A 27,300-nucleotide genomic window follows, 5' to 3' on the forward strand; every position below is an offset into this window, starting at 1 on the left:
ACGGAGAAGTGCTGCTCACAGGCAAACCATGGATCATTGGTGTTCCCCCCGCTATCTATAAGAAGGAAAGAGCAAGGAAACAATTTCATGTTCATTTTGTAAATTTGAAAGTTAAGATTAATTTATTATATTTTCTGGAAATCTAGTTGCATACTTAATAATCATTATGTTCCTGAAAGTTGTTCATCCCAGCTACTATTCCATTCATGGTGCCCTTTGCCTTGACCACTGCATTTTATACATTGAAGTGCTCTTTACATCCGTTTATTTTACGTGTTTTATTGCATGTTATGATGGCCAATTCACAGAAATAAATCAGGTACTTACAGGTAGTTAAGTGTTAAAGAGTTGTGTTGCAATGATAACGTCAACATAACAGAGCCCTGTAAACGGTGAACAAGAGTCCAATGCAAATATCGAACGTGAAACCATGTGTGCTAGAACAAGGGAATCTTGATGAATATGTGAAAATTGGATTTCACCAGACCAGCAATCAATTTGCCTCTAGTTTCTATTGCATTGTCTGTTACAAAACTTTGTTAAGGAATGGCAAGAAGCCACAGAAGCTTTTGCATTGCTTTCAAAGTACCGTGACCTTTCCGATAAACCAATTGAGTTTTTCCTGAACAAGCACAAAATAATGCTTTCTAATATGAAATTGATAAATTTTGTCATTTAAAGGTGAAGAGACCCAACCTAAAGAAACATTATTCGAAATTATAAACCGAAAACCAAAACCACCACCACCAACAACAACAAATAAGGAAGTTACACTGTTGCTAAAAGGTTTATAAATCCAGCTGTAAGGCTAATGATAATTACCATGCCTGGGAAGAAACTTAAATTAGCTACTGGGAATTTCATAATCAAAGAGTGCCGTTGTACATCATGTAATATTCATGGCATATAGCACAGAAGGGCAATGTCTATCATGAGTGCCTGCTACCAGACATTTGGCTTACATTTGGAAAGAATCACAGATGTGCAGAGTATCAATCAACACTTGGCAGAAATGTGCAGAAATGTAGAGAAGGGAGGTGCTCACGGACTCACTGGTGAGTTCAGCGCTCCGCCATCGTGCTAGAGGAGATGTCTCACATAGTTGGCAATTATTTTGTAAGCCATGATGCAGGCTGGAAAGACACCCACGGTACCAGCCATGTTTTCAACAAGGAAGTGTTGGCCTGTTGGAGAAATTGTCCCTTTACCTACTGCTTCATCTCAGGACATAGTTGGTGAACATGGTTAATGTGCTCAAACTGTGGTCATTGAGTATTTACCTTTGAAGCCTGCTTTGTGAAGAAACTGGCAGTCAGTACAAGCCTTCTTTTCCACACAGAAGTAAACTGTTTATCAAGGTGAAAAGTGTTTAGACAAGCTTTTGAAATCGGGGATGAGATGGAAGCATTTCCTCATGACACGGATAATGGCAATTTTTTTTAATAAGTAGTGTTTTCAAGTGGCACATTTCAATGATATATTCTATTTTTTTAATAGCCTCAGGTTATCACGCCAGAGTGTAAATTTTCTCGTTTTAAGTGTTGTCATTATCAGGACTTCTTAAGAAGACCAAACTATGGTGTAAATCTTTTAATCAACAAGTTTGATTTTAACACTTGATTTTTTTCATTCATCGGGGAAATCCAAGACAGTATGGGACATCCTTGTATGTCATATTCTCCAAAAATAAAATAAAAGAAAGCAATCCAAATGCTTTTCCCAAACTAGAAAAGACACTTTTTAGAGCCAAATGAAATCAAAGTGGAGTAGGATTCCATTTACCATCATCTCTGAGGTTGAAACAAAACATTCCAAGTATCAGGTATAGACCTCCTTTTTTTTTATTTTTCACGTAGCATTTTGTGGGACGTGTGGTCCGGGAAGCACACTTTGGGAAAGGCCAGCCCTACAGAATTGTGATATTGGGATTTATAATAAGAAACACACATGTGGTCTTCATCCCCATTTCCGGCACAGGGCTTCCAAAACCCTTGGCATTTCCTAAATGATGAGAGCAATGAAAGTGTGTTGATATGCTTAACAAACCCCTTTCAACCTCACCTGAGTTTACGTTAATGAGGTGACTTATGGAAAGTACCTAAGGCTGGGAGCTGGCTGCCAGGGGAATTGATCAGTTGCTAAGAGGGTTGAAAATTCCTGTTCCATCCCACTGACCTTGGAGATGGGAGAGGAGCCGGAGGTTGTTGAATCAATTGCCAATGGCCTATGATCTAAATCAATCATGTCTATATAATGAAACCTCCATAAAACCCCCCAAAAGATGGGATTTGGAGTTTCTCTATTGTGGAACATGTGCAGGTGCTGGGAGAAAGGCTTGTTCACAGAGCTTATAAGCTCTGGCCTTTCCCCCACACCTTGCCCTATGCAGCTTTCCATCTGGTCCTAAGTTATATCCTTTTGTAATAAACCAGTGATCTAGTAAGTGAAATGGTTCTCTGAGTGCTGGGAGCTGCTCTAGCAAATTACCGAGCCCAAGGAGGGGTCGTGGGAACTTCTGATCTATAGCTGGTGGGTCAGAAGCACAGATGACAACCTGGACTTGGCATTTGGCATCTGAAGTGTGTGTGTGTGTTGGGGGGTGTGAGATGTCATAGGACTGAACCCTGACCCCATGGGATCTGAGGTGATCTCCTCGTAGATAGTGTCAGAATTGAATTGAATTGAGTTGTAGAACACCCAGCGGTGTTGGAGAATTGCTTGGTGGTAGGGAAAAAACCCACACGTTGGAATTGGGTGTCAGAATGAAAGGAATCATTTATATTGCCATTTCTTTGTTTTTCACCCCTGTTTTATGCGATCACTGCAGGTTATCAGTGGCTCAGGTGCTGTCAAATGATCTTAACACTTTTTGTTATACAGTATGTTTAAATGACATTAATTGTTTTTTTCTTATTAGAAAAGCAATGTGATCTTATGGAAGAAAAGTTGGAAGACACAGATCAGCAAAAAGAGTAAAACACCCATGATCCCACCATTTAGGGGTCATCACTGTTAACAATATCTGGGTATCAATTCAGCCCTCTTCTTGTTATAAATATACACATTTATATACTACAAGAAGACCATTCTGTACACACTTTTGAAACCTGATGTTTAAATTAACAGTCTACCACAAACTTCTTCCCATGCCAGTACTTGTCTACAGTATTATTTCTAAATGGCTAAAAATTCCATATTTGTAAATACATAAGTATAATACTAAAATGCAGATCTGAGCTATTGGCACAGACTTTGTAGGTTCAGGAAATACATAAATGTCTCCATTCATTTTATCTCTTCTGGGTTGCATTTTAATGCCATTTTTAAGGAAGGATTTGGTCAGCTTTTCCTAATCCCTCCACAGCTGCATTTTGACTATTTAGATAGAGCCACAGCTGATCAAGGTTATGTGTGTCTCTAACATATTTGCCTATGACCTAGTTCTTAGATGAATCCTGAAAAGTCACTATAATGTCTAGAGACACCTGTTAGCAATTCACATATATTTATTTGTGCATTGGTTCTCATCTCTTGCACACTCTGGACAGACGACCGATGGTGGTTAGCAACCGAAACTCGAAGTTCAAGGGAGAAAATGGGAAAAACGCAAACCATCTTCCAGGAAAGGAATTTGGCTTTTGAATTGAAATCTGTAGAGAAATCACCATCTTTTCCAAAGATGATGCTCCCTAAGTATTTCCATGTGCCACCCAAAACCTTATGTGTAATTATGTTCCTATTTCAAAGGCCCTCGGAGATCAAAAGGGATTGACTTGGCGGAACCACTGTTTTCAGGAAGGAAAGAATGAGCTGGTGAAAGCCATAGTCTTTTTCAAGGACTCGAGTGAGGGCTCTCCCCCGTCCTTGTCATCATGTCTCCTTTCTCACTGCCTCAACACCCATAAAAGTCATAGTACAGCAAAGTACTTCTGCGAGTTTAGCTACACTGCACCTGAGTTCTCACTCTGACTGTGAGTAGAGGGACTGCTCCTCTGGTGAAATAAACTCTCTTAAATTTGAGGACCCGATGGGTCACCAACTCGAAGCTCCTGAAGGATAGAAGGTTTACTCCAAAGTAGGAATTAAAAGTAGGACACAATCAGGCATACTTTGAAATTAATTTCAAAGATGGAAGTGTGTATCTTTATTTTAAAAATGTATGGGCAGTTGATTCACTCAGGGATATCATTGTTTCTAAACCATAAACATTTCTGATCAGGTATAAGAATAAGCACAAACAACTAGAGGATTAAAGATCACACACTTCAAGAAACAGAACTAGCCTAATTCTAAAATCTATTTTGGCTTATTGATCACGTAGAAGTATTCTCTTTCAATTTGCCAAATCACTCAGTCCATTTCTAAGGATGTTTTTATGGACTTTGAAAATAGATCTTGTGTTTCTGCCAAGGAGGGCTTTTGTTGCCAATAAATAAACTCCATACACATGCACACATGCACATAGACACAGGCTTCAATCTAGTTTCGTGAATAATACTTCAAGAGCAGTCAACACTATTGTATGTTAATAGTTTAGAAACTTTTACAACTTAAAGTGAGGCCAGGAGCCAAAGTCCCAAAGGAATAATTAATGCTCAAAAAATAATTGTTGATTGAAACCCTGTTCAGTCAACACATCTTCGAGAAAGAAAATATGTATTTGCCGACATAGAGATATATTTCTACTTTCACTTAAAATGGCTCATCTTACTCACATGTGCTTAGTCATTCTCTTGTCTCTCTCTACATGCTCATGCAGTTAGATAATACGCACTCAAAAGATACTTCTTGAACAAATGATCCTTAGAATTGCAAAGTATATGTACATGACCTGAGCAGAATTACTTCTTAAGTCAAGACACTTAAGGGAGACAAAACTCTTAATGAAATGTACATATTTTGAGAGACTTTTAGATCAGAAGATGACCCTACAGATCATTTCATCCAACCCCTTCATTTTACAGATAAAAGGACTCCTGCGCCGGGGAAGTAAAGTTGAATTGTCCAAGGCCAGAGAGCCATCCGTTTGCAAAGCTGAAACTCAAAGACTCCGGGACTCCCAGGTTTCCCGACACTTAGGCTGAATACTTTTCACTCCTACTCTACCATTTCTCACGTGGTGTGTGTTTTAGGAAATCCATATATGCAATAATATTATACATCCATGTTTATAAAATATACACTGGCATGTATTGAAAGTTAAGCCACTCCTAAGTCAGTTCCTTACAGAAACCTTCGCCTATTCCTCAGACTTGGTCAGCAAGCCCCCATTCACTCGCATAGACTAATGTCCCAATCATTCAGAGTACTAACCCTGGGCATAATTTTACATTTTCTTGTATGATCACATGACTGTTAATTCTGTGAGGACAGGAAACACATCTATTTTTGCTATTATATCCCAAGCATCTAGCACAGCATCTGGCACTAAACAGCAAACTCTCTGGGAAGAACTGGGTAGCCACCGTGGGTCTTGGACTCCAGAATAAAACTCTGCTCATTTTGGCATTTAGGATGCCCCTAGCATAATGGCTATGAAGGGACCCCTCCTGGTCAAACAAGCCCCATGCTGACACTCAGAGGGTGTTAGGCTTCTAATAGGCCTTTCAATTGCCTGTTTCTTCAGGATGAATGGAGAATAGCAGTTCAACAGATATTTGAGAAAAGCAAGCACCATGATGTAGAAAGTCCAAGATTAAAAATCAACAACAATAATAAAAACCCAGAAAAATCTGTAGCAGAGGAAGAAAAAAAATTAGGAGATATTTCAAAAATTTTCAGAAAAAAAGAAATTTTGAAAATAAAAGATATTTCAGATTCACTTTGAGATACTCTATCTGAAAGAAGATACATGTCCATAAAGTAAGAATTGGATCCTATAGAAGAGAAACAATCAAGGAATAATAGGTCTTGAAAATGAAATATGATATCTGAAATAAAGCACTCAATTGAAGGGCTGGATGACAAAGATGAGTAAATCTCTCAGAAATCTGTATTGGTTTCAAATTATTGCTATAACAAATTGCCACAAACTCAGTGGCTTAAAACAACACAAATTTATTACCTTACAGGTCTGGAGGTCAGAAGTTTAAAATGGATCTTCTTGGGCTACACTCAAGGGGTAGGCAGGTTCCTTCTGGAGGTTCTAGAGGAGGATCGGTTTCCTTGGGTTTTTCAGCTTCTAGAGGCTGTCTGCATTCCCTAACTTGTGGCTCCTTCCTCCACTTTGAAAGCCAGCAGCATGGCGTCTTCCATCTGACCCCTCTCTCTCACTTCTGCTTCCCAGTCCCAGCTCCTTCTTTGATTCTGACTCTCCAGCCTCCCTCCTTCCCTTATAAGAACATTTGTGATTTCACTGGACCCATCTGGCTAATCTCTCCATCTGAAGATCTTCAACTCACATCTACAACGTTCCTTTTGCCATGCAAGGTAACATGTTCACAGATTCTAGGGATTAGGCTGTCCTTAGCAAAACTGATGAAATGATTTTAGTAACAGCTAGAACTATCATTGTGACTTTCAACCTGATGGAGAAAGAAGAGATCCCACAAGCTTTCAGTGGAAAAAGAGATCCTCTAAAAAAGATTGATAAGCAGTCTGGCATCAGTTTCTCACCAACAATCCTAGACAGCAAGGAAAAACTCTAACAGTGCCTTCAAAGTTCTTTGGGGGAAATATTTTCAACTTGAAATTCTTTAACACAAACTATCCATCAGGGGGGAGAGTGAAATGTAACACATTTTCTCAAAGTTGGCCTTCATTTTTTTTTTAAAGGAAATAACTCTTAGCTGAACTCCAACAAAATGAGGAAGTAAGCCAACAAAGAGGATGATACAGAATCCAGGAACCGTAGATTCAGCCTGGGACAGCAGTGAAGGTAAGTCCTGAGAAAGTGGTCGTCCACGCCTGGGCTGACTTATACAGACTGGAGGGCCAGGGAGACAGTGCCAATAAAAGATATTTCAGATTCACTTTGAGATACTCTATCTGAAAGAAGATACATGTCCATAAAGTAAGAATTGGATCCTATAGAAGAGAAAGAAAGAGAAAGGGGGGGGGCATTTGGTAGACTAAATAATAGGATGAAGACTTCGGTAAAACTTGAAGATGTGACAAAGGACCAGAAGTGTTCAAGGAGAAAAGAACTAGTTAGAGACAATAGAGGATTGATAGATAATAGATTAGATGTAGGGATAGAGAGATGAGAGATAGGTAGATATATAGAGAGAGATTTGTTATAAGGGATTGGCTCGCACGATTGTGGGGGCTGGCTCTACAAGTCTGAAATCCATAGGCCAGGTTATCAGCAAGGGAAGATGACAGCAGGTTGAAACTACGGATACAGGCTGAAAGCTGGTGTCCACAGGAGGAATTTCTTCTTTTTTTCTGAGGGAAACTTCAGCCCACCACTTTAATCTCCCTTACTTAGAATCAACTGATTGGGGGCTTTAATTACATCTTCAAAATCCCTTCACGGCAACACCTAGATTGGAGTTTGAATAACAGGACTCTAGCCTAGTCACGTCACAATATCAAAAACCTCATGACATTGAAGTCAAAGAAAAAAATCAGTAACTCTAAGAAAAACAAAAAGATCCCATTGTTAGAAAGTTATGGTCCTGGGGCACCTGGGTGGCTCAGTCGGTTAAGCATCACCCTTCAACTCAGGTCATGATCTCAGCGTCCTGGGATGGAGCCCTGCGTCAGGCTCCCCACTCGGCGGGGAGTCTGCTTCTCCTGCTCCCTCTGTCCCTCCCCCCACTTCCCACCCCCGCTTGTGTGCGCTCTCTCTGTCTCAAATAAATAAAATCTTAAAAAAAAAAGAAAGTTATAGTTCAAATAAAAAGCAAACTGCACTCAAATGTTATTTTGATTACATGGTAGAACACACAAAGGGAGAACCCATTTGAAGTTCCCTCCAGAAACATTTCCCTCTGAGGGATGCTGTGGTTGAGATATTAGAACCATAGAGTCGCTTGGCTCTAGCTGGATATTATTTACATAGTTATGATAATGTAAATGCTGTTTATTGGCTTGGAACATGTAGAGTCAACCTGTGGCAAATCTCAGGAGACTTGACTCTGTTTAAGGAACACGGTGTAAATGCCATCAACCCTGACTTTGTGAAAATAGAGGTTCGGGTTACAAGGCTGGGAGGAGAAGCTGAGGGCAGAGTGAAGGAAACAAGAATCATGAAACTGCTATCCCGGGCGCAGGCAGGAAGGGGATGTGGGAGCCGTAGAGTCTAGCGAAATCGTCTGTCACAGGGGATCAATAAACGAGGTCTAGAGTCGATAAATCAAGAAATGGAAGTAGAAGCTTATTATTTAGAGCTGTGGGGATGGCAAGCAAAAGAAAAACAGTCACGGATGACAATGGTGTCCTCAGGGCAGCAAAATTAAGAAAGGGGAGAGCAGAGCCTGACCTTGTCACTTTGCAAGGTAAGTCCCCCTGTACTGTTCGTTAATGATCACACGCATGTCACCTGAATAGAAAATGTAAACAATTGTGTTTGTAAAGAAAAATCTCAAACAAAACAAAAGGCTGTGTGAGAGAAGTAGAAGAAGAAAGTTCCAGGAACACTGTAGGAATCACCATATTTGTAGTGGAAATCCAGCATTACCATCCAATCCCGTCTTCTTCTGTCTCCATCCTCAGTGAAGCCCCCCCCCCGCCCGAGATTGGTGTTTGGGGGTCAACATTCAGCACTGGGCACACAGCTGGCCTAGGGGTTGGGGAAGAATGCTAGAGGACAAGTCAAGTATCACGTGGTAGTAACATAACATCTGACCCCTGGTCAAGATCACAGGGCATTTCTCCAACTGCCCGGCTTCCCAGGCTATCTGCCTTTTGGCCACTCACATGCACAGTCAGCTCTGATCAAACGGCCACTTGGCCGCCACGGGAACGAACCTGGAGAGAGGAGACGGCTCTGCCAGTGACCCCAATTCTCCTAGAGGGTCACCACATGCTGCAGGTGAGTAAGGCTTTTGTTGGAACGGTCTGACTTCCTCATCGCAATTTCCTGGCAGCTGTGCTCCAAGGCTAGATGAAATCTTGACTCTTACCAGAAGCCACTCTCAATAAACATTTGCTGAATAAATGCTTGCATACATGAATGAATGATTAGAAGCTAGAGGAGAAAAGCCTCCAAGACGGGCTTGGAGGCGAGCGGGGCGGCAAGTGGGGGCACTCCATTATCTTCGCAGGTGGGGGAGCAGGGTGGGCAGGAGGAGAGATGTGGGGGGCACGGGGGCAGGCAGAGGGCAGACCACGGAGAGCTGGCTTCTCCGATCAGTCTTCTCCTCTTTGTGCTGTCCGCTCTGAACTCCTCTTTCTCTCCTGCCCTGTGACACTCGGCCCCAGGCCCCGGGCTCTCAGGCCTCTTCCCGGCCGCCCCTCGGTTCTGCTCGGCATCTGCAGTGAGCATGCAGTTGTCCCTGCTGTGCACATACTTCTAATGCATGGCTTCTCCACATTCACGGAATGTTCCTCTGATCTCCCTCCTGGCCTTTCTTCCTCCATGCCATCTAGTCTTTTCTAGGAGTTCCGAGAGAGGGAAGGCAGGTCCGCACACACAGACCCCTCGCCCCGCAGCTGACCGGCTCATGATGGCGACATACCTCATTGAGCTGTTCTGCGGTCGGGGTTGGGAGCTTTTTCTCCCTCTCTCCCGCCACGAGAGCACCTCCGGAGGGAGACCTTTTCAGCGGTGGTTCCAAGCTGCAAGTAGAAGCCGCACAGGCAGTTGTGCAACCCGGGAAGAACCTCCTGTTCTTGGGTGTTACAGCAAAGCTGCAAACATGGCTACACCGTGCTAGACGGTTCTTGCCACTCTCCACGGCCACTGCCTCAAGGCTGTAATTCGAAAGAGGGGCGCGTTCCATGAGCAAAAAAGAACCTCAGTTTTACCATTCCAAACTGAAGGGCTGTGAGGCTTCTCTTTCTAAAAGCATAAAAATGGACTTGGGACAAGAATTTTCAAGGGAACTTCTAACTGTCACCCCCTATAGAGAGAACGAAGGAACAAAATGCATAGTCCCTTAAAAAAAAGTTAAATAACTTGGCCCATGTATAAATAAAGCAAGTCATCACAATTTCAGAAACTAAGGGCCTATGAAACTGCAATTTTAAGAGCTCCAACACAGCTCAGTAATTTTATTACAGAATTTGCATTCTGACCTGCGGGACAAATTTAAACGTGATTTAGACGTATCTCCAAAGTGTGTGTGTTGGGGGGGGAATAAATGAAAGTACCAAATAGCACTCAGTCGTAGTACGGTTACCTAATCGGGTGTAAAACAGAGATCAAGCACAGTAAGCAGATGCCTTAGCCCCGGTTTTAAAGTGGTACCCTTGATATTATATTTAATCAGTTTAAGAAGCCTGTCTAAGAAAACTGCCAGAAGCATCAGGCTTCTCTGATGGGAAGGCAACATGGGCAGGCAGTGGAAAGATCCCTGGAGACCGGCTTCCAGACAGAGCTAGGACGCTGAGGTGCCGCGCGGCCGTGGGCAAGTCCCCCAACTTCATTGACCTCATTATTTTACATGTCATATATGGTGATAAGGACTAACTGAAGGATTTTCATTGGAGTAGAGTGATAACACTGGTATTTTAGAAAAAGCACGTAGAGGATGGATTGAAGATGGGGGAGCCTGAAGGCAGGTAGTTCACACTCTTTACACACATCTCTCTTTGTATGCTCTCTTGAGAAAAGTTTTATTTGCCTAAGCCCCATGCTTATATGCCAGTTTTTGATAAATATTTCTTTGCTTAATTGGTAATCACGGTTTGCTGGGAGACATTTGACCTCATATTCATCCATTATGATTTCGTTTTTAACCCCAGTTTGAACAAGAAATCATTTATATGAGCTTTTATACACTGCATATGTGACCACAAATATATTTTAACTAAGAAATACCACACTTGATTGGAAAAAAAGAGCCTGCAAATCATTCGTGCATGTACATTCAGTTAGCTCTAATTTGTAGTCTCCGAAATGGTGAGCATGGGTGCTCTTGATGCCGCCATATTGTTTCAAATGTCTTAACATTTTATTTCATAATCCAAGCATTTACAGTTTTATATGTTATAAAACTATGAATGCTAGTTGTATGCTACCACCAAGATGCTTTACCTTGCCTCATGTTATTCATTCTTTAATTCCACAAACATTTACTGGGGCCCTACCATATTCCCAGGCGATGTTCTGTGTTCTGTTGTATAAAACAGAAAAGATCCCTGAGCAGGTGGTGACCACTGGTGATGTGATGGACAGTGCCTCGGGACCACCACGGCCAGAGAGGTCAGCAAGGACCGAAGGAAGTAATGCTCAAGGAGGAGTCATCGCGCAAACAGCAGGGAAAAGAGCACTGGAGGAAGGGGGTGGCTGGTGCAGAAGCGTTCAGGTGGGAATGAACCTGGTATGTTTGAGAATTTGGATTGGGGTGGGATGAAGCCAGGTGGGAAAGGTACTTCAGACCCAGAGCACACACGACACAAGAACGCTGAATCTCAAACCTGAGACCCACTGCCTCTTTAAAAAGAATTGTAGTGCTCCTCCTCCTGCTGAAGATAAAATTCCTATATATGTTAATTTCACCTTCACTGTTTTAAAAGTTAACAGCATATTAAGAAGACAAAAGCTATCTAATTCCCCTAGGAAAAATAAGAATGGTATTAAACCATAAATCCTGCCCCTACTTTGTAGGTGGCCAATAAACTGATGGACCTCATCTGCAATATTTCCCACGAGAAGAGTAAGACATGTCCTACATGGTCTGTGTTGATTATTGTTTATTTTGTTAGACGATTGTCATGACAACCATAGTCTATGCATTGGGAAATAATTTATGCTTCATATAGTAGTTCCCTCATCTCATCTCTCAATGGAAGAATATAACTAGTCCAAAATTTTTGCTCATAAGCCCAAACTGGTATCCTCAATCAGCCATTACTTCTTGTTAAAAGTAATTTTTAAAAAGCAATTTATAATAAAGGGCTTTGTATTTCAATGTGTGAATGCTTAGGCACGACTCTGCTAGAAGACGTACATAAGCGCGTAATGGCCCAGTTAGGCAAAACTAATGTGCGTGTGAAGGGATGTTGCAATAGTGACTTAGACACAGCCAGGGACTTCCTCAGCAGTGAGGTGATTTTCTGAAATGGGGAACAGTTCTAGAGAAAACTTGGAACAAAACACAGCACAGCCTTTTCTGCTTTGCATTTAATATATAGTACCAAGTCCAGATCCAGCCTCAGATAATGATCGACCGGCAGAATGAAGGCCCATCCTGCAACTGTAGGACATCTAGCATTCCTCACCCTGCCCACTAAATGCCAGGTGCAGCACCCCCTCTCAAATACTATGACAATTCCAATGCTCTGACCAAACTCCAATCTCCCTAGCAATGAGAACCACTGAGGCATGGCCTTATGAGACATAGGAAGGAGTTTGGATTTGATTCTAAACACCTATGGGAACTTAATGAAAGGTTTTATGCTAGGAAGTAACATAAAATGATTTGCGTTTTTAAAGGATTTCCCTGGATGCCCTGTGGAGAATCAACTGTAGCAAGAGCAAGACTGGTGATAGGGAGACCAGCCAGAAAGTGATGGTTGTAGTCCAGGCAAGAGATGATGGTGCCTTGGGCTAGGATGGAAGGAGCAGAGGTGGAAAGAAATGGATAAAGATATGTTTTGAGGGTAGAGGCAAGGGATCTACTGATGGAATGGATTGGGATGAGAAAAGATTTTTGGCTTTAGCAACTGGATGAATGATGGTGGTCTTTACCAAGAAGGGGAAGAGCATGTGGGGGAGTGGCATGGGATCATGAGTTCAGTTTTGGCCATGTTAAATTTGAGATGACACCATGTGGAGACGTGGAGCAGGCAGTTTAGATGTCTGAATTCCAGGGGATGCCCTGGCTGGAGACACGTCTGTGAGTCAATGGTAATAGAAGGCAACCCAAGCCATGGGATTGGAGAGTAGAGGAGGTCACCTTGAGAGAGCGGGTGTAGGAAGGAGAGAAGGACAGCCAGGACAGAGCCTTGGGGCCCTCCAACACCATTAAATGAGGCCTCTACTCTATTAATTATTCCATTACGAGAAATACTGAAGTTTTTACATTAATTTTAATGGGAATATTTAATGATTAATGACACCAGTGTTGGCTTATGAACAAAAATTTTGGAACTAATTATACTCATTTATCAAAGCATGAAGATGTACTTCTTCATGAATTTCAAATTATTTCCCAAAGCGTAGAGTATGATTATCCTAACAATCTTATGATACAAAAGTAGTAATCAGTGTTTGCATCAAGGGCAGTCTACATAAGGGAGAACTTGGGCTTGTGTTCTCATGAAAAACTATAGATGAAGTCTATTAATCAATCTTTATTCATCCCCTACAGAATAGGCACTGAGATTTTTCAGCTGAAAAATCACTTTTCTATTTTCTAAGGGAATTTGATAGATTCTATTTTCTAAGTTAAAAAAAAATCTTTTTCACAGCTTTATTAAGATGTAACTTTCATACCATACAACTTTATTTTTTTAAAGATTTCTTTTTTTATTTTGGAGAAATTGAGAGAGAGAGAGAGATGCAGAATCCCCACTGACCGCACAGGGAGCCTCATGTGGGTCTCGATCTCACGACCCTGAGATCATGACCTGAGCTGAAGGCAGACGCTGAACCGACTGAGCCACCCAGGTGCCCCCATACCATACAACTTTAATGTTTCTGAATTTGAAGGCAGTTACAGTGAACTTTCGAATAGACATATATAGGTTAAAAAATAAATCACCCTGGCAGCCTAACCAAACATAACAATGACATCTCTTGTTTCCTGGGCACAAACTCAGGTAACAGTAGGACAAGCAGACTTTATATCCTTGTCCCTCTTCTTCACAACATTCCTGATAGGTATGCCTCCCATTTTACAGAGAGAAATCTGGGCCCAAACAATTGGAGACCTTCACAGAGATCACAAGAGGTCATCAGGGGCCAGGGTTTGGATGCAGGTCTCTGACTCAGACCCTTTCTCTCTCCCTTACTTCCTCTAGCTCCCAATCTCCTGGAAGACAGAAGCTCCAGTCTGGAATATATATAGGAACCTTCCACCCATTTTAAGGGTAGATCAGTGTCACAACCCATTGGGATTGATTCAAATTTTAAAGCGTTTTACTGTCACAGGGGGATTAGCTTTAGAGCCATTTCTTAGTGGTGTTACAGTTAATGCCTTATGCTTAAGTAGAATTACATATCCTATAAAGGTTAAATTGGTTTATCTTGTCTCCTTCCTCTCAAAAGGCCCTATGCGAATTCCAATTTCTACATATATTTAGGCAAGTGAGGGGGTAGAGTAGGAAAATTGGTAGGGACAGGAGTTAATGGATTTTACTAGATGCCAGTGAGTTATGAATATACGATGACTGGTAACTGGTAGAATCTGCTGTGTATTTAGGCAGACACCCAGGGCAGAGTGGCTGCCAGCTCACCCAGTTAGGAATCATGCACTTCCAGAAGTAGAATAGGAGCCTTCCATGTCCTGACCAGAGGAGACAGAATTACACTACCAAAATAAGTCCTTGCCTAAAAGGGATAAACAAGAATTTGGAATGTTGGAACCACACAGAGAAAGAATGGCTAAGGTTGTGGGAAAGGCATCCACTGGATGTGAATTTCCAGTGGGGTCGCCTTTCAACAGACGGAGCAGACTCTGGGAAAGAACTGAAGAGTAGCTTGAATCCTTTGGGGTCAGTGGCACTCTAGGTCGGTTGTGTGTGTGTTGGGGGGGAGTTACGGTTCTGTGATCAGGTTTGGCGAACATTCGAGATAGAAACCACCAGGATGGAACTGGCAATAAAGAAATTACTTTAATATTGGCAAACACAAGGGTAAGAGGTGGCCTAACGTGCAGCTAGTCTATAAATTAGGGGTGGCGCTGGGAGAAATGTAAATCAATATTTGTGAGTACTCTGAAAACACAGTTATTTAGTAGTAAATAGAATAAAACTGGCAATATTGTCACATCAAAATTCTTCAGTCAAGAAACCATAGGGGGGATTCTTGTTGGAAGCAGCAGGGGAAAGAAACATCAGCTGTGCTATACACTGGGCATTGTTTTTGTGTTTTGTTTTGTTTTGTTTTTTCCCCTCTACTCTGATGCTTACTATTGTTGTGGGGATTTAAAAAATTCTTGCTAGGTTTCAAATCATCTACCATATCCGAAAGATAATGAGAATACTCAAGAGTTCATTTAGGCCTGTATTTATGAAGCCCTCCAGGTCATCATCACCACTGCACCCAAGCCACTATTAAGTGCTTACTGTGTGCCTGGCTCTGTGCAAAGTATTTAGTGCACATCACACCTATCACACAACTTATGAGCGTGACTATTCTTTTTCCATTCACGGATAATGAGACTGAAGCTCATACATTAATTCACTTGCCTGAGATGACACAGCTGGAAAGTGACGGAGTCAGCATTAAAAAATAAGTCTATAATAACTCATGTGCCCAGACTCTTTAACTTTGGCATCAGCAACATAACTGTAAATCCATGGGATGGAAATATGGTAGAGGTGAATCTATTCTTTAGTTTCCATCTGACCCAAGACCAAGGGAAGAAAGAAAAATTTTTCTCGTGCTCTCACAGGTATCTAGTCCTAAGGAATAGCAGCAGCTCAATTTCAATTTTTTTCTTAAGAGAGAGAGTTGGTGGGGGAGGGGCAGAGGGAGAGGAAGACTCTCCAGCAGACTCTGCACTGAGCACAGAGCCCGCCTCTCTCGGGGCTCCATCTCAGGACCCTGAGATCATAACCTGAGTTGAAATCAAGAGTCAGATGCCTAATCGACAGAGCCACCCAGGTGCCCCTTCCTTTTTTTTTTTTTTAACCTTTTTCAAACTTACTATGTGTTTAGGGACAAAGAAGGCTATGTTACTTTGACTTACTTGTTTTTCGGATCAAGGTGGGGGGGGATTTACAAATTATCAGCTTTTCACAAAGTCTTCCTTAAAGAAGTCATTTCCAAGCTTTTAAATATGATAGGACCCTGCCTTTTAAAGAGCATATTGCATCTCGACAAGAATGTATGATGGCTTTCCAGTTGCTAGCACTGAGCTTCCAGATCTGCTGTGAAGAGGTTTTCAGTTCCAGTGCTTGGAAACTGCAGGCCTGACAATTCCCTACAGCACCATCCTTGGGGACCACTGCCTTAAAAACCACTTAAGAATTATAAAAATTACAAAATTACACAGTCAACAGACTCAATAAAAAAAAATAGGCTTTTCAGTAAACTGCCTACAATCCCAATTATCCCAGAAAAATAAGAAATGTATTTGTAACAAAGAAATCAATAAACATTGAGGCCAGCAGCTCATCTTCTGTGTTGGGTGAAACCTCAGAGTTAGGAGATCTAAATCTGGTACAATATTCGCAAGGCATTTGGCAACCATCCCCTCTGAGAAGTCTTCCCTGACTCTTCTGGTCCAGTTTATGTTCCCTTCTGTGTCCTTTGCTGACATAGCACAGTGTTATTGTCTATTTGCTGGCTTCCCTTTCTCTTCAGAGTGCATGCTGCTTAGGCAGGGCTGAGGATTTATTCACGTTTATCACCCAGCACAATGGTCGGCACAGGGTTGGTGCCAGTTAACAGCTCAACAAAGGGGGCCGATCATCATCTCCGTACTAATGGGACTAACCTTTAGACCTGAACTTCCTATAGCGTGCTGAGGATCTCTGTGCCAGCTTATCATAACCACCTGGCTCAAGGACAAACTAATTTAATTACCAACGGTTAGTACAGGTGACTTTTGGTTTCTTCTTTTTGTTTCTTCCAATTTTAAAAATCTTTAGTGAACAAGTATTGTTTTGGCTAAAAGAAAATTATCTACAGAAATGATCTTTTTTTTTTTTTAAAGATTTTATTTATTTGACAGAAAGAGTGAGAGAGCACAAGCAGAGGGAGCAGTTGAAGGAGAGGGAGAAGCAGGCTTCCCGCTGAGCAAGGAGCCCGATGCCGGGCTCGATCCCAGGACCCTGGGATCATGACCTGAGCCGAAGGCAGACGCTTAACCATCTGAGCCACCCAGGTGCCCCAAAATGATCCTTTTTTTAAAAAAAGATTTATTTGAGAGAGAGAGAGAGAGAGCACTAGAGAGAGAGCGAGCATAAGCAGGGGGAATGGCAGGCAGAGGCAGAAGTAGGCTCCCCACTGAGCAGGGAGCCCAGTGTGGGACTCGATCCCAGGGCCCTGGGATCATGACCTGAGCCGAAGGCAGACGCTTAAATGACTGAGCCACCCAGGTGCCCCAGAAATGATCTATCTTTACAAAAGTATGTTCATACTGTATCACATAAACCACACACTCTTGCAGGCTGACAAAAACTCAAACTACATGAAGCAAAAGAGGGATTATCCACAAAGACTCTGGTGTCCCAGGAAAACCAAGAGCAGGAATGTGGGAGCCGTTGGTTAAGTCCTACACCCCACAACCTGGATGCCCAGCCCATACAGGGCCAATCCCAAGGTTTACTGTAGCTTCAGCCAGGCACAGGATAACCCTTCCTTACTTCCAGCCCCAGAAGTCCCAAAGAGAGAGGTCCCTACCTGGACCATCGAACAGTGGCCAGAGGGACTGTATGATAAATCCCACAGGAAGTCTGTGGGTTGGAGGCATGTCTTTAGAAACTGGTGGGCAGATGCTGGGGTGTCCCAAGCAGCAGGTATCTGTCACACATACTTTTACTTACACTGTCCTCTTGCCCAGAAGCTTCTCCAATGATCAAAATGTTTTCCATCCTTCAAAGCTCCACCTTAAATACCACTTTTTCCGTAAAACCTCTATTGATCTCTACTCACCCAAGTCTGAACTGTATCTTCCTGCCTTTGTGCTCCTCTGTGCTTTTCATTCTGCCTTATTTTATAGTAAATTTTTATGTCTGCAAACTAACAAGAGAAAAGGATGGCAATTACGTTTCCAAGGTATTTTCACACTTTTTTCTTCCAAGAGAGCTTCACCTCCACTTTGTGATAAGGAAACATTATCTCCTTTTTACAGGTAAGGAAACAGAGGCTCACAAACGTTAAGTGACCCAGCAGACATGCATAAGCGTGTGTTATAATACAAGTATTCTCTCCAAGGCTTTGTCCACTTGCACCACGATGTTTTTGGAGACAGCAGGATGTAGTAGAAATTTCTGTGTGGTCATCGTTTGGGGAATCAAATGGGGCTGGTAAACAACTGTGGGAAAGATGTATAAAAATACAAAGCAGAGGGGCGCCTGGGTGGCTCAGTGAGTTAAGCGTCTGCTTTCGGCTCAGGTCATGGTCCCAGGGTCCTGGGATCGAGCCCCGCACCGGGCTCCCTGCTCCGCGGGAAGCCTGCTTCTCCCTCTCCCACTCCCCCTGCTTGTGTTCCCTCTCTTGCTGTCAAATAAATAAATAAAATCTTTAAAAATAAAATAAAAATACAAAGGAGAAAGGGTGGCATCATTTTGGCCGGGGAAGACTAAGTCTCCTCCAGCCTGCGTCCTTCCAGGGCAGACTGTTGCGGCGAGGGTGGGGGATGGGAGAGCGGCTGCGGCATTCCCGTCATTCCCGCGGTAAGCAGATGGGCAGGTGAGCCCCGTCTTGTGGCGGTTTTAGTTCTCATTCTTCCCCAATATTACACTTGCTTTCTTGTGTGAGGTTTAGATATTGGAACTTTTGGTTGACTGAGTGCTGTCCATCAATAACTGCTTGTGCTGCAATTCCTCACATAAATTTATACATTTAGGTCTAAAATTCCAAATTTTGCTAGTTTTTTCTTAATTTCCGAAGTTCCACATGTCCTTTCTTTTCCGATTTAAAGGGAGTCTGCTCTCTTCACGATTCGGTTTCCCTGTCTCTGTGTTAGGAATTTAGTTTGTTAACGTCTGGCAAGGAATATTTGAGAAAAATCTCTCAAAAGAGTAGTAAATCTTATTATTCCTAAAATCTAGTGTGTGAATTCAGGAAGGAAACAACAAAGTTTTAATCAAAGTAAGCAATAATGACAGGTTTATTTAAAATTTCCAGTAGAGAAAACCCACTAGTTTCAGAATAAAAGTACTCAATGTACGAGAGCGTTAAGTGAATATAAAAGATTAGCAGAAGAAAAATAAAACCAAACATAGTACAAAAAAATTTAAAAAGTTTGAAATGGATTTAAACAGGGATGTTCTTTAAATCCTCCAAATATTTAACAGTTACTAGGTTTGGCAAACAATTCACTTGAAAATTAAAGCCTATTTCTGTAAACTCCATAAAAACTGCTTAGTTACATTCAAGCACTCCATACAATTGGTATTGAAACATACAGGCAGTCGATTTCAGAGTAGCAGGAATTACTCATTTGCTCTCACAGTTATATGAATTAAACCAGCTGCATAACTGCTTTTGGAGAGGAAGGGATAGAAGACACGAGAAAAAAAAAAGAAGTAGGATAAAATCTCTAAAAAATGGAAACACAGCAAAATTCAGACATCAGTTTGTTTCTTGAAAGCAACAAACTGACTCTTTACAGTATATTCTACATTTGCAGTTGTCATTTCCCTCTCCCCCACCCCCCTCAAATGCTCCTAAATCCACTAGTCTAATCAATTCTTAACTTCCAAATAGTCTGTACATATATATTTAGCAAAGAGCATATGCCTAACATTATTCTGACAGCAGTATGGTCAGCATACAATTTTAGAAAGATTACTATGTATATCATCAAGATTAAACTTTACTTAAAAAACAAAAACCGTTACTAAACAAATAGTTTTAAAATATTATGAAAACCCATGAAAAGAAGACTCAACATGGGTTCTAAACCTGATAAAAACACACTTCAGAGAGACTATTAATGCTAAACTTTTGCCAAACGATGACCTTAAAGTGCCAAACACAAAAGAATCTCTTAGGATCGTTTCTCCAATAGATAATTTGTCCCTGGCTTGGCCATCTCTCCTTTAACTATACACGAAGTCCTGCTAAAGGTATGCATTTTAGTTGATTTTACCATAAAATGTTACAATGTAAACTGAACAGGTTCTTGATATCGACAGTATGTTACCAAGGTTTTTTTATTTCTGAATCCAACGGTTGGTCACAGAGGTCAAGTATTATCAAGGCTCCTTGGTCAGTTCTTGATCGTGTCTGACTCATCCATCCTTCAAGTACATGCAAGGCTCAACAGTTTTCAAGAGGCAGAAGCCTGAGGCCATTTAAGACACAGATGAAATAGGATTGTGAGGTGAACCCATCTGAGTAAGAACTTTATCCAGCCACTGGAGCGGGCCATGCAGGTGGATCTCAATCCAGCAGGGGGTGCTAGTAACATCCTGGCGGTGGTATTCTGCTCCCCAACCCTAGAAGACACACTGGAGGTCATTTAACTTGCTTAACTCCGTGGTTAAACTTTTAAGTAAGAAGAGTTCTCATAACCAGACATGCTGATTAAAGACACGGATGCTTTCCATAAGACAGATGCTTGTGCACACACACACACACACAATTTGGCAGGCAATTTCAGGGGATGGGTGTGTTCAAGGGTCCCTAAAGCCCCTCCATACATTCCAGGTTAAGAGGTACTGGTCTTGGGGAATGAATTTTCAAATACATTATAAGGCTGTTTTAACGAAGGCACTTTTTAACTTTCATTTTCATTTCCCACTATGTTACTGACAGGGTTGGAACAGATATTAAATTCTCATTTTATCACCAAGAAAACAAGGAAAAAGCTATGTTAGACAAACTGACATTCTGCTTCTCCCCCACTCAGTCACTGGTGGTCCTCCTATCAACACAAGAGCTCTTGATCTTTCAATCTCGAAGCAAACTGAGAGAAGCACATACATATCCAAAAAGCTATTACTGACACCTCATCATGGCTTTGAATCAATAGATTCCACCATACACTTGTACAGGAAGGTAGCTTGCCAGACATCTTCAGTATGACTGAACTGGGACACCAAAGTTGCATGAGAGAAAGGCAATCTTGCAATTGCAAAGATCAAAAAAACTCATTGGTGTGGTGGGCAATGGAATATAAGCTCTGATAAACCCTTGTTTCACGAGGGATGTCAGAGAAGGTTGGGTACTACTTCTCTCTACCACCCACCTACTCCAGGAATTTCAAGAAACACATACAAATATCAGAACCTCCAGCTAAAAGCTGTGAGACATGAACTGCCTATGTATATGCACCCATGCATTCCTGCATCTATCAGTACATTGCTAACTTGAAAGGTTTGTGTGCATGTTTCCTCCATTTGATAGGGAGTTCTTTGAAGGGACCAGATCTTACTTATCTGATCTCAAACATCTAGCACAGTGATTGGCACAAAGCAGAAGCCTTAGAGATGCTTGTTCAGCTAAACTGACTTGGATTTTTCAGATATATGGGGAGTTTAGTGTGCAAATAATTTATAAAATGTGTGCTTTAAAGTCCAAAATGATTGTCTTCAAAATAGCACAAGATTGGCTATTAATATGAGTAAAATGTTCTGTATCATTTCTCTAAGATGCTAAGTGTGACAAGGGCAAGGTATGCAATCCTTATGATAAAAAAGAACAATACTGTACAAACACTATACAATTTTTTTTGTTGCAAACATATGATAAGCAGCTGCCCTTTATCAGGTCGGCAGGAGTTTTAAAACAAAATTTGCTGACCCTTAACTCCAAATCCAGCTTCCCAGCTATGTTCATTATATCTTATATTATCCCCCATTCCACTATATATCACATTATTTTATGATTAAATACATACTAGGGCATTAGCATTGTGAACCTAGAGAATGAGGTGCTTTTTCAATCTTTGCATTAATTCTCTGGAATAGTGCTAAAAATATTTGCTGAATGAATGAAATCTAATACATTTTTAATGCATGTCCTTATATCACACTTTTTATTAGTGTAAAGTTTGTTTTTACTTGTGTAAAAGTGAATAATTAAAATTTAAAGTAGAGTCGTAAATTCTTCTTGAGTGGTCCTTCAGTAATAGTAGACTACCACACTTCCCATCTCCATCCACCCATTTTAAACATGATGATCATGAGGATTAGCAAAGGATCCCTGTGCCTTAATCGCACAGTTAAAATGGCAGCTAAAACTAGAACCTGGGTCTCTTGACTCTTAACAGGTATTCTTTCCTCCATACCAGTAAAACAACAAACAAAAAGAACTGCTGGCAAGTTACTGTCCTCATTTTAAAATTCATTTTAGCCAAAATGCAAAGTCAAAAATTAAACAGTGACAGTTGTGGATGAGTAAGATCTCTGTAGTCTCACAGGTATATAGAGTATTGGTCAACCTCTTTAAAGGGTAAAAAAAAAAACAAAAAAACCTTTAAGACTACAAAGGGACCAGACCAGCCACACACAACTGTTGAATAATGTTTTAAGAAAACATTAAGAGAACAGAGTCAAAATCTGCTAATATGATTCAAAGAAGTAAGAAAAAAATGATACGCAGGGAAAGGTATCTTTGATCTAAAGGATGTTTAACAAAGGAAGGTTCCAAAATTACCCTCTGTAACACACACATTACAAAACAGGTTTAACAACAAGTTAGGTGAGCTTCTGAAGAGAGGACATAAAAGGTGATTGCCTCACCCAAATATATAATTAGTTCTGTTTCTCGAGGTAACAGAGGATGAAAATTTATCTTTGAGAATTCAGAGACAAGTCAGTCACTAGCGTAAGTTACAACATAAGTTACAACTCATGAAATCTAATCAGATATTTAATTTTTTTACATTTCAATGACATCTTAAAATTTTTTATTTCTCAGAGGCAAAAGAGAAGGCAGAAAAGAGGTTATTGTGAGTAATGTCTTTAACCTTCTCCATCCTCAACCCTAACAATAATCTTAGAAGTAAGGCATCTACTAATCTGTGGGCAAGGGTCTTACTAATTTTTGAATTATAAGAAAATGATGTTTACTGAAAACATTAAAAAAACCTGACCAATCAAAAATAAACCCCAGTGTGATGAATTTTTATTTACAAAAAGGTCACCTGTTTATTGTTGAAACAAAAGCAACAAATGTTACCATCAGAAAGGTACTAAAAACACAGAATGAAAAGGTAGGGAGGGTGGGTTTACTGAATTGATCTCTTAAAAAAATGATGCATTTAAATTATACATGTTAAATATATAACAAAATATTTTCTTATGGTTCTACAATAGTTAAAACAGTGCTTATTCAAATAGGAAAAAGTTATTCAAGCCTCCTACACTGTTGACATTTAATACACACTCCTATAATTCTAATTATATCCTCATAATAACTGACATCCTTACTAAAGTTCAAAAATGCCTCGGTAATAAGTTGGCTTCTACGGACACATATCAAGAAGATACAGATTTGTACACTGAGGGGAAGTGCATCAAGTGTGTCGAATCGGAGCTCACTTACCTTTACAAAGCTCATGCGGATAGTGCACATTTTAGTGAGCTCATAGACTGTCTCGAAGCCATGGTTCACAGACTGTGCCAATAACTGAGCGAATTCTTGGTTATTAAAAATTTTCAAACTACACCCACTAGGGATCTTGCAAACAGTAGTGGGGTGAAATCCATGATGGTAGTTGCAGTTCCGACTTTGCACAAAGATGCTGCTGTCGCTGAGGCATTCGGCGTACACTTCCCCTCCAACATAGTAAAGATGCACTCCTGTAGGAAGACAACACATGCAATGTCTTCATTATCATTTTTCTCAGCCAAAAAGCATCTGTGTATCTTCAAGATATGAATTTGCATGGATTTAAACTTTGGCTAACTAGACAGATACTCTCCAAATCTTGCACAACTGATAAAATCTTAGTTAACCCTATTAGGTCATACAATGTTCTTTCGTTAACACGTATGTCTAAGAGGCGTCTAGGAAATAACAAAGAAAGGAGGGTCGAGACAAGTAAAAGAACTAGAAAACCAGAGGTGGAGGAAGTAGTGCTGAGAGCTAGAAGATGTAAGGTCCAGGGGGAAATAATTATAAAAATAATTCATACTGTGTGCAATCTGATCTCCCCGAACTACCATCTGCTCCAAACTTCTTCCTGTGACATCTTAGAGTGCCAGGAGTGTAGGAAATTGATCCTACCCAGCCTTTAAAAAAAGGAAAGTAGGGGGAGGGGGGCTCTCTGACAAAGCCCTGCACCATTAAGGGAGATTATTATAGGCCATGCAGCGAACAGAGTCACATCCCATGTGGCTTTAAACAGTCTACTGTGCAGGTAACTCTGGCATATGCCTCAGCCAGTGCTAAAACTATTGTCTCCAATCCAATCCAAAAAATTATGTGTTGTGTTTACATGTACACACAATGGCTAAGACTTCTGTAACAATTAAATAGCTGCTGGAACAGAAGCCCGCCTTCCTGCCTGATGTCGAGAAAACAATTTAAGAGACAGAGTGTGTGTGTGTGTGTGTGTGTGTGTGTGTGTGTGTTGAGTTTTTTCCTGATTATAAAAATGAGGAATTTTCATTGTGAACATTTAAAAAGTAAAACAAAGGGGCGCCTGGGTGGCTCAGTTGGTTAAGCGGCTGCCTTCGGCTCAGGTCATGATCCTGGAGTCCCGGGATCGAGTCCCACATCGGGCTCCCTGCTCGGCGGGGAGTCTGCTTCTCCCTCTGACCCTCCCCCCTCTTGTGCTCTCTCTCTTTCATTCTCTCTCAAATAAATAAAATCTTTAAAAAAATAAAAATAAAAAGTAAAACAAAATATAAAGAAGCAGAAAATATCATCACTTGTTCAGTGACACAGAGGCAAGAACTGTTAATAGTTGGACACACTGGATTACAGGTTTTGAGTATCACTAAACTTTCTCTGCAAACATTTAAAGTATCTACACGATATATGGATACAATTTACTTTAGCAATTCTCCCAATACTGGACCATAGCGTTGATACTAATTTTCTGTTATAACAATGCCAGTATAAATGTCTCTGAATTATTTTTGATAATATCCTTGGGAGAGGTTCCTGGAAGTTAAATCACTGGATCGAAGGCTCTTGACTCACTTTGCCAAACGACTTTCCAGAATGCTTGTATCAATTTACACCCTACCAGCAGTGTATGAGTGCTTTTCTCGTTTTGCCTGGGCCAGGACTGAGTAAGTTTAAGACAAAAACAAGTAAATTAAAATAAATTACAGCTGAAAAACAATATTGTTTTAATTTGCATGTGAGACTGGATATGCTCTCAGATGTTTATTAGCCATCTGTTTCTCTTATGAACTTACTGTTCATATTTTTTACCTATTATCCCACTGGGGTTCTAGTATTTTTATTGTTTTTTTATGAGCTATGTGTAAGCTATAAATAATTTATTTCCTATTTGTTTCCCCATTAGTCCTTTGTATTTTTAATCTACAGAAGTTTGAAAGCTTTGAGTAGTCAAATCTCTTGTGATCTTTTCTACTGCTTTTTATGCTTAGAAAATTTCTACCTCTTTGATCAAATGTATTTTCTTCTAGCTTAATAGCTTACCATTAAAAACAAAAAACAACAAAACTCAATTCATTAATCTATTTGCATATATGAAATGAGGTCAGGGTTTCTCCCTATAGCCTCACCTAAAAGCTAACTTTGTTACTGCAGGACCACTAGAAGACTACGGATTTGTTATGCTTCACTTAACATACATTAATTTTGAAATACAATATAGTCTGAGTTTAATTTCTTCTACCATTTTGTCTAAACCTGATTTAATTGTAGTTTTCATAATATTTAACCTAACATCAAGATTTTTTTCTTTATTCTTCCATTAAAAAATTTAGCTATTTTTACTTGTTTATCCTGCCAGGTAATATCAGAACACATTTTCCCACTTCCAAAAAAATAACACATTGTGATTCTGGCATGGGTTGTTTTAAACCATAAACTGAAATTAGGAAGAACACACATCCTTAAAATATTCTCATGATATTAAGCCTTCTCTTTAAGGAACACTGCTTATTTATATACCTAAATTTTCTTTCTCTCAGTAAAATTTGGTTTTCTTTACATAATTCTCATGTATTGCTGATTCAGATTATTTCCAAAAAATTACATTTTCTGTTGCTATTGGAAATGTGATTTCCCCCTCCACTATATTTTCTAACTGGTTATTGCCAGATTAAATAAAACTGGCATATAGTTTCTAAAAATAAATTCTTTAGAAGTTTCTAGATAAACCACCATAACTTTTGAATAAACACAAGGACCATAAATATTAGCAGGTCAGTATTACTTATGTCAGTAATACTAACATGGGTGAAGGAGGAAAGGCACTCATACACAGACTTATGGTGCAAGTGGAAAGTAATAAAAGCTTTCTGGAAAGTAATTTGGCATAATATATCAAGAGCTTTAGACCTACTAATTTCACTCCAAGAATCTATCCCAAGAATATTATCAATTAGTTAATCACATCATCTGCAATATTGATAATTTTGGCTTACTTCCATTATCGATAACTCTACATTTGAATACATTAGTCAAGGCATCTGGAACAATTTTAAATAACCGCATTCCCAGAATCCTTATTTTCTTCCTATTTTTTGTTTTTTTAAAGTAGGCTCCACGCTTGGCATGGAGCCCAATGTGGGGCTTGAACTCACCCTGAGATCAAGACCTGAGCTGAGATCAAGAGTCAGATGCTTAACCAACTGAGCCACCCACGCGCCCCTCTTCCTAATTTTTAATAGAAATGTTCCAGAGTGCAATGGCTTTTTAGTACTTTGGGGTAATGGTCAACTTCAAAACTTAGGGAAAAATATATCCCTCCATCCCAAATGTATGCAAAATTGCGTTTATGTACAATTTACAGGGTTTACAGATCATAGATCTTTATGTTACGAACCTAGGTTCTAGCATTTCATCATCAAATGTGGAGGTTAGGGTTTATTTTTTCTCCCTTAATCATATAAAGGAACTATCCATTAATTCCTGTTTTAGGCTTTTTTTTTTTTTTTTTAAGGATCAAGTGTTGTATCAGATAATGCCTTTTAAGCATTTATTAAATAACCACTTAATCTAGTCCACTATTCTAAATTTTATAGGTCATTTTAAAAAAATGTTTACCATAGAAATAATTTCAAACTTACAGAAATAGAACAGCCAAGAAAAACAGAACAAAGAACACTCATATAACCACTATCCTGATTCATCTACTGTGACAAGTTTGATCATTTGCACCTCCTTCCCCTCTATGCTTTTACACACACCCTCATGTATATTCATATATATACATCCACACATATATACATGTATATGCATAGATCTATATATATTCT

General features: G+C 40.2%; 1 protein-coding gene across 5 annotated transcripts in view; it reads right to left on the reverse strand.

The window, feature by feature from the left end:
- Positions 1–19,039: 19,039 nt before the first annotated feature.
- The window catches only part of SMAD1 (SMAD family member 1), a 74,170-nt gene continuing 65,909 nt past the window's right edge, over positions 19,040–27,300 (reverse strand). For all 5 annotated transcript variants that reach the window (XM_021679358.1, XM_021679357.1, XM_021679360.1 and 2 more), the window contains 2 exons: positions 23,441–23,697; positions 19,040–20,388 (listed from right to left, as the gene is read on the reverse strand). In XM_021679358.1, the coding sequence (XP_021535033.1) occupies positions 20,245–20,388; positions 23,441–23,697 (401 nt within the window). In that variant the 3' untranslated portion in view covers positions 19,040–20,244. The remainder of the gene's footprint in view (positions 20,389–23,440; positions 23,698–27,300) is intronic.

This window comes from Neomonachus schauinslandi, chromosome 2 (assembly GCF_002201575.2).
Source record: "Neomonachus schauinslandi chromosome 2, ASM220157v2, whole genome shotgun sequence".
Lineage (NCBI taxonomy): Eukaryota > Metazoa > Chordata > Mammalia > Carnivora > Phocidae > Neomonachus > Neomonachus schauinslandi.